Here is a 15,930-nt window from a genome sequence, read left to right on the forward strand (position 1 = left end):
AAGCCTGAGCAACTAAGGAGTAGCCCCCGCTCACTGCAACTAGAGAAAAGCCCTCACACCCTCACAGCAACGATGACCCATCACAGTCAAAATAAACAAAAATTACTTAAAAAAAAAAGAAAATGATTTCCTATATCCAGATGCATAGAGATGCAGCCATGGAAACTAGCAGAGGCAGCACTAACTTTTCTTAAAAGAAAAAGAATATTTTTCACAAACTGGTATACCTCAAGACTTGCCTAGGGGAAAAGATTGTTCATGAAGCTGCCAGCAGTTATGAGAATGTCAAATCAAGACCTAATTAATATCCAACTGGCCCAGCTTCCAGGAGAAAAGGGGCAGAAAGGACTTGATGATCTCTCTCAGGAATGTCTAGGGATATTTTAACATTTCTTAAGGATTTAATATGGGGCTTCCCAGGTGGCTCAATAAAGAATCCACCTGTCAGTGCAGGAGATGCAGGAGACTTGAGTTCAATCCCCGGGTCGGGAAGATCACCTGGAAGAGGAAATGGCAATGCACGCCAGTATTTTTGCCTGGATAATCCCATGGACAGTGAAGCTTGGCATGCTACAGTCCCCGGGTTCACAGAGTCAGACACATCTGAACGACTAAGCATGCACGCGCGCACACACACACACACACACAGGATTTAACATACTCCAACTTGGGGTCTTCAAAGCATCAAACCTTAGCCTGGTTTCTGGCAACACAGCAACACTCAAAGAGCTTCAAGGCTGCCACCACTTTGGCACCTAAAGATTTTAAAGCCATTTCAGATGAAGTTTTAATCTATGATTGATGGATGTAATACCAATTGTCTCTTTTCCAGCCTCAAGGAGTGGGATTCAGGCTACACTTTACACCGGGGTTTTCATCGGACTAACTCATTAGAAGGCTTCAACCTTCCGTGAAATTAGAAAGCAGGAAGAGTGTATCTTAGGTGACCCAAGACAAGCCCTTCATGTCCACCCTCCCCCATGCTCCTGTCCCTGTTTTGCTCTCAAGTTCTTTCCCTAACAACCTCTAAAGAAAACATCTGAATTCCTTGGCACTAAAATTAACCTCTGCTAGGCCTGGAGAGGAGAAGGCAATGGCTCCCCACTCCAGTACTCTTGCCTGGAAAATCCCATGGATGGAGGAGCCTGGTAGGCTGCAATCCATGGGGTCGCTAAGAGTCGGAAACGACTGAGCGACTTCACTTTCACTTTTCCCTTTCATGCACTGGAGAAGGAAATGGCAGCCCACTCCAGTGTTCTTGCCTGGAGAATCCCAGGGACAGGGGAGCCTGGTGGGCTTCCGTCTGTGGGGTCACACAGAGTCGGACACGACTGAAGTGACTTAGCAGCAGCAGCAGGCCTGGAGAATCCCAGGGATGGGGGAGCCTGGTGGGCTTCCGTCTATGGGGTCACACAGAGTCGGACACGACTGAAGTGACTTAGCAGCAGCAGCAGGAGCTTCCCTAGGTGACGCCACCCTTATGGCAGAAAGCGAAGAGGAACTCAATAGGCTCTTAATGAAGGTGAAAGACGAAAGTGAAAAAGCTGGCTTAAAACTCAACATTCGAAAAACTAAGTTCATTGCATCTGATCCTATCACTTCATGGCAAATAGATGGGGAAACAATGGAAACAGTGACAGACTTTATTTTCTTGGGCTCCAAAATCACTGCAGACTGCATAACTGCAGCCATGAAATTAAAAGATGCTTCTTCCTTGGAAGAAAAGCCATGACAAATCTAGACAGCACATTAAAAAGCAGAGATATCACTTTTCCAACAAAGGTCAAAGGTATGGTTTTTCCAGTGGTCATTTATGGATGGGAGAGTTGGACCATAAAGAAGGCTGAGCACAGAAGAATTGATGCTTTTGAACTGTGGTGTTGGAGAAGACTCTTGAGAGTCCCTTGGACTGCAAGGAGATCCAACCAGTCCATCCTAAAGGAAATTAGTCCTGGGTGTTCACTGGAAGGACTGATGCTGAAGCTGAAACTCCAATACTTTGGCCACCTCATGCGAAGAGCTGTCTCATTGGAAAAGACCCTGATGCTAGGAAGGCAGGAAGAGACAGGGATGACAAGAGAACGAGATGGTTGGATGGCATCACTGACTCAACGGACATGAGATTGAGCAAACTCTGGGAGACAGGACAGGGAAGCCTGGCGTGCTGCAGTCCATGGGGTCACGGAGTCAGACAGCTGAGCAACAAGAACAAAGGAGCTTCCAGGGTAACTCTTCTCCAGGAGCTGAGGGAGCAAGTAGGAACCAAAGCTTTGAATCATACTACGTTTTCAGAAACAAGAGATCAGATTGATAACACAGCCATGGACTGAGAATGTTAGTGAGGGACACTCACTGTACAGAATATAATGAATAGTGACACACAGCCTAATCGAAAAGCAATTCACAGTATAACAGATGGAGACAGAACACTAGACAGAACATCAGAGAATCAGGACTAAGAGGAAGAGAGAATGGCTTGTGACCTGGCTGCAAAGCCAGCGAGCCATACAATCAGTTAGCTTAGCTTCCAAATAGAAAGTCACGGTGCAAAGAGCATTTAAAATCCTATCCAAATAAATAAAAAATAGAAAATAAACTCCTATCCGGTGGCGAGGTCAATGTTGCCAAGTCCTGCCTGAGTTAGAAGGACCAAGTGGGTAGACCTGGCTGCCTTCCACTCCACCCCCACGTTTCCATTTGCTGAAAAAAACCTGGGTCAAAGGTCAGGTTCTCCAGGCTCAGGACAGAGACTCAAGGGTTTTAGATTTTCCGCAGTTGCTAACTTATTATGGAAGAATTCCAGATCACAGGAGAATTAACCCACAGCTGAAATCACGTGGGAGAGCTCTCAGCAAAAAGGGTAACCACTTCCTCATTTGCTGGAACCACAAAACCCATTTAACTAGAAAAAAAAAAAAATTAATCATCCTGCTGATCCCTCAAAATCTTGCCTCTGCTGCTGCGAGCTTCGTGTTCCCGTCATCCGGTTGTCTGGGATACATCAGCTCTCTGCCTCCTCTCCCTGACGTGGGGCCGCGTGTAAAGATCACTCAGGGTACGACTCTGGAAATCCCCCAGTCTCGGTGGGGCTTGCCATCTGGCTGCCCGCAGCTGTCGTCAGCCACCTTCACGCAACCAGCAGCATGCAGGCCACACGGAGCAGGGAGGGCTCTGGTGCTGCTGCTGCAAATGTTGGTCACAGTCCCTCCACCTGTGCGGGATCAGCCTGCCGTGGTTCTGTGCTGAGTTTGCCCTAGGAAGCCTCGAACCTCTGGGCCCAGACATCCAGCTGGTAGTTTTGGACAATTATTAATCAGGTAAATATTTTCTTGAAGTTGAATGTTTTTAACAGTTTGAGTAAATGCTCTTCAAAGCTTCCAGTACTGGGTCAAATGTGATTTTCCTTTACAGGAAAGTCTCACTCCTTGTCTTTTTATCTGTGAAAGTGGTGTGGACACTATTTGAAGTAGCTACTACCTTTTTTTCCTGTTTTTTTTTTTTTCTTGAAAGAAAAGTGGGAAGCCATGAAAATGTGGGAAGCCCATGTTCAGAGAGTCTTTTTTTCTTGAGAAAGCATCTCCAATCCAATCACATGCCTTCAGATTCCCACCTATGTAATAACACGAAGTGAAGTGAAGTCGCTCAGTCATGTCCAACTCTTTGTGACCCCATGGCCTGTAGCCTACCAGGAGCCTCAATCCATGGAATTTTCCAGGCAAGAGTACTGGAGTGGGTTGCCATTTCCTTCTCCAGGGGATCTTCCTGACCCAGGGATCGAACCCAGGTCTCCCACATTGCAGGCTTTACCACCTGAGCCACCAGGGAAGCCCACATGTAAAATGTAAAATTAGTTCACAAGCAGGGGATAAAAGCAACCTCAGTAAACACTGAAATTTTTACTATATGAAAAAAATTAATAAATAAATGGGTTATCCTCTCACCTAGAAGCAGCATAGACTCAAAAAGACTTCAGAGATGATCTCATCCAAGCTCTCATTTTATGACTTAGGGAATTCATTCTCCACTCATTCATTCATCCAGTGATTCCCAGAGTGTGATCCCAGGACCACCAGCAGCAGCATCACAAGGACCTTATAAAAATGAAAATTCTGAGCCCTTCCCCAAACTACTGCATCAGAAAGTGTGGGGGTAAGTGTCATCAGTAATCTGTATGTTAACAAGTCTTCCAGGCACACAAAAGTTTGAGAGTCAGTTCCCTTAAGTGGAATGTATTAGTCAGGGCTATTTATTTTAAATGGATTAAACAACAACAAAAAAAATCTGTTGGTTTGTGCAACTAAAAAATTCAAAGAGTAATTTTTCCTCCAGAATAATCTGGGAAAAACATTATATTTAGTTCTTCTTCAACGGCTGCAAACTTCTATCCCCATCAGCTACTTCTAGAGTTTTCCCAAGCTCTCTTTCTAACCTGGTTTCTCACTGGCCACCAAAAGGTACCACAGCTAGAATCTTTATGGTTCCCCACCACCACCTGTGTCTTCTTTCTTTTTAATTGAAGTATAGTTAACTTACAATATTGGGTTAATCACAAGTGTATAGCAAACAGAGTCACGGTTTATTCTATTTCACACATTCTATTTGAGATTCTTTTCCATTATAGGCTGTTACAAGATATTGAGTATAGTTCCCTGTGCTATAGAATAGGTCCTTGTTGGTTACTTATTTTATATATAGTAGTGAGTATATGTTAATCCCACACTCCTAATTTATCTCCTCTTCCCCACTGACAGCTATTGCCTTTCATAACCAGAGTTTTCTATGTCTCTGAGTCTATTTCTGTTTTGTAAACAAGTTCATGTGTGTCATTTTTTAGTTCCACACCCAAGTCATATCGTATGATATTTGGCTTGCTCTGTGTGAACTTATTTCACTTGGTATGACAATCTCTAGGTCCAGCCACGTTGCTGCAAATGGCATCATCTCATTCTTTTTAATGGCTGAGTAATATGTCTCCCACCAACACCACCAGTGACTTGACAAAACTGTATCTATTCCCTTATGCCCATTTCCCCTGTGAAATTCCCCATGACTGAAACACTTCCATCCCCTCAACCTAGCAAAATCCTACCCAGACTTTAAGAACAAGTTCAAGCTTTACCACTTCCATGAAAACCCACTGTGTGCTCCACTCCTCTCTCACAATCTTGTAAAATTCTACAGCATTCAGTGTCTGGCTCACACAAGACAGCCTTTAGTAACACTTCTTAGTCAGAGACAGTTTTGTTAAGAGAAACAATCTGTGTTCGTTTAAATAAACAGAGATAGCTGTAAGGATTCAGGGAGATTTCTGAACAGATTTCCAACTGTAGGATGACTGGCTAAACCTCAACAGGTTTGAAAGGTCACAAATAGCAGACATGAACACTTATTCCTCATGATTTAGTAATGGGTGGACATATCATGGCTTCTCTCCCTGCCCTTCAATCAATCTCAGTCACCTGTCTGGCTAATTTGGGAGAAGAAAGTTCATGCTTAGTGGAGCCTGTTGTCCTTTTTTTTGGGGGGGTAGAGGGAAGGGGACCTTCTGTAGGAAGCATTCAAGGGCAGTTGCCCAGGGGAAAGAGTTGGGCAGTCCTGCTTGGACTAGGTGGGTAAGTTTATTTTGGGGGTGAAGTGAGTGAACCCTTTGTTACTGCAGGGTTGTTGCTCATCAAACAGTTTAATCAGTAATAAAGATGACACTTTAGCTCCATCTGCCTTATGTACCTGTCCCTCAGCTGGTTCCAACTCAGAAGAGAAAGGACTATTCTCACTGGTCAGCCTAAAATACAAAAACAAGCAGCTATTCCCTCTCTATCTGGAACTACCTATTTATCACCCACTAAATTCGTCTCCTTCTGAAAATGAACTTTTTTTTAATGTAGACTTCTGGCTCCTCAATAACTTAGTCACGTGTGTGGAACTGGGTGTCACGATGAGTGATAGATACTGCTAGTTTCCCTGCACATTTATTCCCTTCTTCTTCTTTAGTAAAAAAACCCCCAAATTTTAGCTGAGCACGTGGAAATTCAGAACAATACATACCCCAAGTAGACATGGTCATGTGATTAAGTTCTATCCAAGGGGATTTAAGTGGACAGGCTGTGCACAACTTCTGGGAGATATCTTAAAGGGAAAGGAGGTTGCTCTTCCTTTTGATTTCTTCCCTACTGGTTGAAGTGCAGTTCTAATGGCTGGAGATGAGGCAGCCATTCTGGACCATGAGGAAGAACCAGATAGAAGAGAGCAGACTATTAAAATTCAAGAATTCTGCAAACTAGTGATTAAATCACTGGTAGCTTGAAATTGGCCATAGTGGGAATATTTTCAACATAGGAATCAGGCAGATGTTACAAATCAAGACTTACTACTCCCATGCCCCACTGCACTCCTGAGAATTAGTTTACCAGCACACCACCGGATAGAAAGAAGCATGTGCTGAAGATGGCAGAGCAGTAGGACAAAAGAAACCTAAGTCCCTGATGGCAATGAAATAGCCTGCCATTTAGGAGCTCATAAATCTCTATCTTGTTAAGAAATTACAATTTTTGCTTTCTACCCCTCAAAGTCAAACTCAACTGGGGTACTGGACCTAACTCAACATTACTGGACCATCATTTTAGGGTCATTAGGAAACTAAGAAAATCTAATTACTTCAGCTTGGATCAGGTTTCCACATCCCTGGTGCAATATCTGGGGGACAGGTGTATAGTTTCCATGGTACAGACCTGGCCACCTGAACCAATCCTTTCCGCAAGGCTATACATTTACAACTGAAAAAGGAGATATGAGTGGACCAGGCACCCCAAACTAGTTATCTATGCCACCACTTGGTATATTAGGACAGTTAATGTCATTCCATGTAGCATCTATTCTTGCTAAGCCCACTTTTCTGGATTATTTCCGAAAAGCATTTTATAAATGATTGTTTCTATGTCTTCCCCATAATTGGCAGATGCATATTCCCCCTCTGCTGAGTGCTGTAGGTACTCTGCACTCTCTCAGCCACTGAGAGCTCCGTCATGCTGCCCTGAGTTTAGTGCCTAATTTAGTCCAGTATGGTCTCTATTTATTCTGTGCTCTGGCAAATAGATCCGATCAATAATGCCTGAGAAAAGCTGTTCAAATGACAGTACTGCACTTCCCAACCAGAGCAAGGTAGAGCAGCACAGGAGACCTTCAAATGCCCATTTTATTGCAGCTCCAGGCACCTTCAAGGAAACAGTCAACAGTCAATAAGACTTACTCAGAAGTCCTTTGACTTTATGAACATCCTCATCAACATTACTGCATCTACAGCGGATTGACCAACCATCACATGACTATGCAGCTAGCAGAATATACAGCTGGAGGCACCTCCAGCCGTATTGGAACTTCAGGGGAGCTGAAGAGACTGGAAAAGCTACTGCCAACCTACCAGGTGGAAATGCATTTCCAATAGTCTTTGCTCTAATGGCCGCTTATAATGCTGATTCCTTTAGGGTACCCAAGAACAAAACTGTGCCACTATGTATCTATTTAAAGTGTTTATGGTTCATGTGTGGGTGGGTATTATATTTCTAAACAGATTATAAACTCTAGGAGGATATAAAGAGAAAAAGATCAGTAAGACAAGGTCTAGACCTATTAGGGAAGACAAGTGAAGAGAACACTACAAAACTGTGTGAGAAGTGCTGTAAGAGAGATAAGCAGAGTGAAGTGCTCCTGGAGCTTGACTCTCCAATGCTGACTCTTCTCCACAGGAACAGACTAATCCACCTACAGGAATCCCATGCCCTTTACCAGTCATTGGTCTAAAATGGACACGAGCCAACTCGGTTACCAAGATATGGAAAGAAGTGGAACGTTTTCTCATTCCTAAAACAGAGACACAAAAAGAGATGTTCCCACTCTTCTTCTGGACTTTGGGGTCAACTGCCTACGCAGTGGGCTTACAATTTTAGCAGGTGAAAAAGAACGTCCAGAAAGAAGAAAAAGCTAGGTATCTGAGTAGCCATATGTTAAATGCCAAAGGAGAATGTATTTAATGGCAATCATTCTCACAGGCAGGAGCTAAGCCTCTTCAAAGAGGCTGCTGTTTGTCCAATAACCATTTTTTAAAAATGAGTGATCTATGATTATTATTTTTAAATTTATTTTTTAATTGAAGGGTAATTCCTTTACAGAACTTTGTTGTTTTTATTGCCACACGAATGTGGGATCCTAGTTCCTCTATCAGGGATCGAATCTGAACCCTTGGTATTGGAAGCAGGGGAAGTTCCTGTCTGATAACTGTTTGTAAAAATCTCTTCCTGCTCCTACTCTCTGCTATGTTATAGGACAAGGACCATGTTGACGACAAGGCCTTGGACACAGTGCCTTGTGCAAACCAGTCAGCGGTGCTCAGAAGCAGTTCAAGAGCAACAAATCTTTTTCAGAGTAGGACTGGGGATTTGACGGTAAGAAAAACAAAATGATTAGAAAGATTTGGGGGGAACTAGTGTTATTCTAGGCCCCCTCCCTAAAATCCTTCATCCCTCAAACCTGTTTTCTGCTAGGAGGCCTGCTTTTTTTTAGTTGCAGCTTAAGAACCACATTCTTCCTTTACTTGAGAATTAATTCTACATGCGGTCCCTTCAAGATCTTGTTTTGTCTTCCACTGGTCATGTCAAGTTTCTAACCCTCGTGTAAACCAAAATCACTAGTTGTTGATTTTTTTTTCCCTTAACTATTAAGACTCAGGTCCCACTTCAGACTAATTGAATGTAGTATGAAACCAGAACTGAGAACAAGGGTGTCACTGTATAATACACAGTTGTTGCCACTAAAGCTCAAGAACTGTTGAGGAAGGCCTATAGAGACAAACAAAATTCCACCCACCATGGCCCATGTCCTGAGAACTCAGATATAGGAAACGGAAGCCTTTATGCAGGATTGTTGCGTTCAGACACTCAGTCATGTCCAACTCCTTGTGACCCCATGGACTGCAGCACGCCAGGCGTTCCTGTCCTTCACTATCCCCCAGAGTTTGCTCAAACTTAACGTCCATTGAGTTAGTGATGCCATCCAACCATCTTGTCCTCTGTCACCTCATTCTCCTCCTACTCTCAATCTTTCCCTGAGTCGGATCTTTGCATCTCGTGGCCAAAGTACTGGAGCTTCAACTTCAGTCCTTCCAGTGAATATTCAGGGTTGATTCCCTTTAGGATGGACTGGTTTGATCTCCTTGCGGTCCAAAGGGACTCTCAAGAGTCTTCTCCAGCACCACAGTTCGAAAGCATTGGAGATAGTCAACACGCCAGCAGACTCACTTCTTTGATGAAACAGAATGGGAGAGAGACAGGGGGTACCTCTTGGGAGAAATGCGTTCTGCAGAGTGGCAACTATCCCTTCCATTGCCCCTCACTGTTTAGAAACTTAGTATGAGCTCCCCACACAATAAGACTGAGGCTGAAATGTCACTTCCCACCACGACTGATTAAGTTGAGCACTGGAGAAGGGCTGTGGTCTGACAGTTGGCAAATCATTGTTCTGGCACAACATCTGAGCCTTGCAAGAGTGGAAAGTGGAGCAAGAGAGATGCTGAAGCTGACAGGCAGTGCAAGATGGTGGGCTGAGTCGGGCTCTTTGGAACAGCAAGAAGACAAGGGTTCCACTTGGCTCTGATAGACTTCAAAGAAGGTGACCGGGCTGTGGCCATCATGCTTCCCCACGCAGCTATATGTACCATGGTCTAAAGGAGAACACTGCACCTGAGAGAGGTGTCCCCCTCCAGCCTGGCCAGGGAGAACCTGCAAAACCCACTGAAGAGCCAGCACATGCACCCCAACAGAAAAACTGCATTCTGCCTCCTTCCACACAGACTCGAGCAAAGGGCAGTCAGTGTCGGCCAGAAGGGTGCCACAGCCTACAGCGAGGAGAGCCGAGTCCAGACCTCCCCTCCGGAAGCAGACTGCTGAGAGGCGCCACTGCCATCTTCTGCTCCTACAGCAGGGGGGTAAGCACAGCAAAGGGCACTGGGCTGTGAGAGCAGAGACCCCCATCCCGCCCTTCAGCATCTAACATGACGGGCTCTCTAGCAATGCGGGCAGCAGAATGAAGACGGCCTTTGAAGAGAAAACTAATTTTAAAGTGAAAACAATTTAGTGTTTAAGACGAACATGACTGAGCCTAAAGATTTCACTGACACTGTCTCAATAAACTGGGAGTAACACAAATCATGGAATTGGATTGAAATGCCATTAAAAAGCACTTACAATATAATAGCATATAATATTATATATCAACTACTATTAGAATTAATTTTTAAATAAATTTTTAGAAAAATTTTAATAAATGTTTGCTGAATTATAAATTAAAAAAAAAAAAAGCACTTATAATTCTGAAGAGATACCATTAAAAGCACTTACAACCCAGAAGGAGAAGTGTTGACAGAACACAGTAGCAGTTATGGGAAAGATAAAGACCCTTTCATGTTTATTCTCTAGCACAAGGAAAGATTCTCACAAAACTGGTTACACATGTTCATGTTTGCACTCCCTGAAGGTGAGGGGCAGTGTTCCTACCCTAAGTAACACATTCATGTTTCCAAGGAGATGTTTATGGGGACAAAGGTGAAGCAGGGTGGTGGGGTGAGGTGACTGCAGTGTTTGAAGGTAAACTTAAACTCTCAAGAGGCAGACATGCCTCAGGATGATAAATAATTTGAAACAGGAACCTCACATTAAGCAACCAACCAAATCATGTTCCCCACATGAGATTCTTCTGATTGTTACAAAAGGGATTGAGTGCATGGTTCGATGTTCATTCTCCTAATTATGTGAGTTAAGTGCAAGACATTAAAAAAAATTAACAAATAAAAAAGTTAGTTTAAATAGAAAGTCAGTGGGGCTCTGGTGAGAGTTCTGAATCAAGCTCTCCCCATTTCCCCCCTTCTGTCCTGTCATGAATGAAGGCAAGTTCCGGGATGGAGCAAACCCAGGAACAGTACTTACAGCTCAAACCAGGGAAACTGATGGCTACAACATTGCCTCAGTTTGTTTGCCAATTATGTTGGATGCAACAGATGTGTCTATGGCATAGCGCTGGTAGAATGGCTCAGCAGGTAAAGAGTCCACATGCCATGCCAGAGACCCAGGAGACCAGGGTTCGATCCCTGGGTCGGGAAGATCCCCTGAAGGAGGAAATGGCAACCCACTCCAGTATTCTTGCGTGGAGAATCCCACAGACAGAAAAGACTGGCGGGCTAGGTCCACAGCATTGCAGAGAATCAGACACGAGTGAGCAAGTAGGCACGACAGGCAGTATATCTACAGTCAGCTACACAACCGCTGCCGCCACCACCGGGCCCAGAGGTAATAGTTCCCAGGTCCAGAGAAGGGCTCCTGGAGGAGGCTCTGGTTTCAGAGCCAGTTCCTTAGCTGAAAGTCATCTTGATCTTAGGTGTCTTCGGAAGCCCCTCTCCCTCCCTCTGGGCCCAAACTTTCTTTCCCCAGGGCTGAAAAGTAGTGCCTGAAATTCTCAGCATTCCAGTCATTCCCCCAGGCCAGGGCAGCTCTCTATAAACATTCCTGCCCACAGGCACCTGAGAAATTGGGCCACAGTTCAGCTGGAGGAAGGTGGAAGGAAGCACAGGGCAGCCAGAGTATTAGGGAGGAGGACAGCAAGGCCTTACACACACACACACACACACACACACACACACACACCACACACACAGTGCCACACAGCAAGGCCTTACACACACACACACGGTACCACACAGCAAGACCTTACACACACACACAGTGCCACAGCAAGGCCTTACACACACACACACACGGTGCCACACAGCAAGACCTTACACACACACACAGTGCCACACAGCAAGACCTTACACACACACACACAGTGCCACAGCAAGGCCTTACACACACACAGTGCCACACAGCAAGGCCTTACACACACACACACGGTGCCACACAGCAAGACCTTACACATACACACAGTGCCACAGCAAGGCCTTACACACACACACGGTGCCACACAGCAAGACCTTACACACACACACACAGTGCCACAGCAAGGCCTTACACACACACACGGTGCCACACAGCAAGACCTTACACACACACACACAGTGCCACAGCAAGGCCTTACACACACACCACGGTGCCACACAGCAAGACCTTACACACACACACAGTGCCACAGCAAGGCCTTACACACACACCACAGTGCCACAGCAAGACCTTACACACACACACAGTGCCACAGCAAGGCCTTACACACACACACACGGTGCCACACAGCAAGACCTTACACACACACACAGTGCCACACAGCAAGACCTTACACACACACACACAGTGCCACAGCAAGGCCTTACACACACACAGTGCCACACAGCAAGGCCTTACACACACACACACGGTGCCACACAGCAAGACCTTACACACACACACACAGTGCCACAGCAAGGCCTTACACACACACACGGTGCCACACAGCAAGACCTTACACACACACACACACACACTGCCACAGCAAGGCCTTACACACACACCACGGTGCCACACAGCAAGACCTTACACACACACACAGTGCCACAGCAAGGCCTTACACACACACCACAGTGCCACACAGCAAGACCTTACACACACACACACAGTGCCACAGCAAGGCCTTACACACACACACACAGTGCCACACAGCAAGACCTTACACACACACACACAGTGCCACAGCAAGGCCTTACACACACACACACACGGTGCCACACAGGAAGACCTTACACACACACACACACAGTGCCACAGCAAGGCCTTACACACACACAAACACACAATGCCACAGAGGGAGTTTGGTCTACGGGAGCCTTTGGACCACCTGGTTCCCGCTCAGCCTGGTTAGGGAAAGGCACGTGGGCCAGGGGAAGCTCTGGAGGCTAGAGGAGAACCCAGGGCCCTACCCTAGCACGAATCTTTAGTCAGGATTTCCCCTAGGATCACATGCTGGAACCGTGGGGAGAAACGTTTTCGATGAGGCCCTAAGTGGATCTCGGGAGCCTGGTCACTAGAGCTTCAGAGATGAGCTCCACTGGCAAGAACCCTCTCGCTTTCCGCCTCTCCCCGCTCCCCCTTTCCCACACACCCGCTGGGAGTTTCCCCGGCCTAAACTTTCCGGGGAAACTGCAGGACTCCTGCAGCTGACTCGCCTAGGCCTCAGACGCACCACTGGGGGGCAGTGTCGTCACTAATCCGATAAGCGTTCCGGGTCTCCTCTGGCGGCAGGGTTCGGGCAGGCCGGGCCGCACATCCTGTGACAGGATGTTTCAGAACTTTTCCTTCCACTCATTGTAAATAAACAACCTCGGGGTGGATCCATCCAGATGCACTTCACAGCGCAGCATGAACTGCCCGGGCCAAAGTTTCCGGGCTATCTGTAACCATCTTACTGAACCACGTGGTACATACAGGTCAGAAGCCGGAGCTTTCAACTTGCATGTTGGTCCTCCGGAATTTCTGCCTGCATTCCGGAATTCCTCTGCCCTCAGGAGCAAAAGGAATTTTCAAAGGAATGAACGGTTAAACAATCATGCACAGCCTTTTTTGTACAAAACTCTGCTCCCCGTGTTCAAGTTGCAAGAGATCAGCTTGCTCAAAAGCAGGGCTGGTCAGAAGCGATTTAGTAGATTAGTCATGTGTGCAAACGAGGGGACCGGGGCAAGGGGGTGGGGGAGGGACGGACATGTTTCTGCTGGAGGCTCTGGGAGTGTGAGCTGGAGCCCAGTAGATTCAGTCCTATTAGTGTGCCAAGAAAAGCAAAGTTGCTGGAAGCTTTGGGCTTCTTTGGCAGAATTTCCCTTCCTGTGAGTTCCACTGGTGCTCTGAGGCCCAGGGGACAGGCTCCTATCTGACTTCTTAGATTAGTATCGCAAGAAGCCATGCAAACAGACCCACTGACTGAAGGTCTGGGGGGCAGTGATACATCAGGGAGGAGTAGACGTGCCAGGTTAGGGCTGGGACCTGGGCATGGGTATCGCTGCCCCAACACTGGTGCTGTGCTTCTGCAAACAGCCAACACCTCCTAACATTCAGCTCATCTTCAGTCTGTCAGCAGAGGCAGATAAGGTGAAGTATTTGCAGCCAGAGGGAGAGCTGGAATTTTCCTCCAATGCTGAAATACCGTCCAGAGTTCAAGTGGGGCATATTTGGACAGAGGTTGCTGTTTGGTTTCTTTTTTTCTCTTTTGTGTTTTCACTGCCATATAATAACATTAACACTCTTTAAACAAGGTCAGTACTGTTTACCTAAGACTTTCTCAAAGGTCTCTCTTCTCCTTTCCCATTCTCTTCCCTCAAAGGATCATGAGTCTATATTGTACTTTTGAGGGGGAAAATAAAATACAGGAAAAGTTTACTGAAATGAGGCAGGTGGGGATTTGTAACTCTGGGAACCCATGTGTACTGACGGGAAGACAGAAGCTGAAAACTACTCCCAAAATTTAAAAGCATTTCAAGAGGAAGCTCCGAGGGGTGGGCCTCTGTCTCACAGCAGGTGAATAGAGAAAAGAGGACAGAAAAACAAGGACAAAAGAAAATGCTATGGAGGTTGACTCCCGATGGAGCAAAACCTGACTAGGCAGAATGCTGACAAAGGGTGGAGACCTGATTCAACAGTTTTGCAGGTGGTACCCATGGCCCTCACACCCACTCACCCCAGGAACATTATCAAGAAGGCACCATGGCCATTTCTTTAACAGGCACTTTCCTTACAGGGCATCGCCCACCCCAGGAAATGAGGGAAGAAGCACCTCTTTGCTTACAGCTCACCTTTACAAATCCAAGATTTGAAGACATGTTAAAACAGGGAGCTCCAAAAGGATAAACAGTAGATGAGATCCCAGCTATAACTTGGCTAAATAGAGTAGTTTCAGAACATGACAACCAAGCTGCCATCTGTATTATTTGGAATGTATACTCAATGTGGTCTGTCTGCTTCCAGGAAAGGAACTTTTTTTCTTTTTCTTCTCCAGTTTCGATTGCAACGAATGGGTTTCTCATTAGGCAATGTTCACTTGCCCTCAGAAAATGTGTTTGGAATAGAAAGACTCCCTGGAATCACAGATTAAAATGCCAGCAGAGCTGAGCTGAGCATGTTCTTCCCCATTCTGAGCTGCTGAAATGAGCACTCATGCCGTTCTCCACGTGGGGAGTTTCTCAGGTAAGACTACTAAAGCCATGGAGTCAGGCACTTAGTGAGGTTATCAAAACCCTACAGCACCCTCGTAAAGAGCGTGTGCACTTGCAGCCAGCACATCTTCTCCCATTTCAGTGCCTATCTTTCCTGGATTTATAGACACAAAGCAAACAGCTAAGCTTCGGGTCTTCTCACCCATTTTGCAGACATTCATTGGACACCTACTCACTGTGCTAGGCACTGGAGTACAATAATGAATAAGATCTAGCCTAGTATTTGCTTTCACAGAGTTTAGTCATGAGAAAAACAAGCCAGTTAGAAGTCAATTATAACCTCACACCCACAAAGGTTGCTATAACCTTCTAAAACAAAACCAAAGGAAAGAAAAAAAAATAACAAATGATAGTTAAGGATGTGGAGAAATTAGAACACTCATACATTGCCAGCAGGAATTGTAACACAGTATTGCTGCTGCGGAAGACAGAGGAACCATACGGGCTTCCCAGGTGGTGCCTCTGGAAAGCATCTGCCTGCTAATGCAGGAGACATAATAAGAGACGTGGGTTAGGTCCCTGATTCGGGAAGATCCCCTGGAGGAGGGCATGGCAACCCACTTAAGTACTCTTGCCTGGAGAATCCCATGGACAGAGTCTGGGGGACTACAGACCATGGGGTCGCAAAGAGTCGGACATGACTGACGTGAATGAGCACGCACAACATACAATCCAGCAATTTCACTCCTACGTACACATCCAAGAAAACTAGAAACATA

General features: G+C 45.8%; 1 protein-coding gene across 1 annotated transcript; it reads left to right on the forward strand.

The window, feature by feature from the left end:
* The first annotated feature begins 2,923 nt into the window (after positions 1–2,923).
* On the forward strand, positions 2,924–10,052 carry LOC148777543 (uncharacterized). Its single transcript, XM_088836667.1, has 5 exons — positions 2,924–3,317; positions 4,042–4,149; positions 7,202–7,420; positions 8,319–8,438; positions 9,842–10,052. The coding sequence occupies exons 3-5, from the start codon at positions 7,319–7,321 to the stop codon at positions 10,004–10,006; spliced, it is 387 nt and encodes a 128-aa protein (XP_088692793.1). The 5' UTR covers positions 2,924–3,317; positions 4,042–4,149; positions 7,202–7,318; the 3' UTR covers positions 10,007–10,052.
* Positions 10,053–15,930: the final 5,878 nt, after the last annotated feature.

Source organism: Moschus berezovskii, chromosome 6, assembly GCF_049115385.1.
Source record: "Moschus berezovskii isolate FMDL1 chromosome 6, NW_MosBer_1.0, whole genome shotgun sequence".
Classification (NCBI taxonomy): Eukaryota; Metazoa; Chordata; class Mammalia; order Artiodactyla; family Moschidae; genus Moschus; species Moschus berezovskii.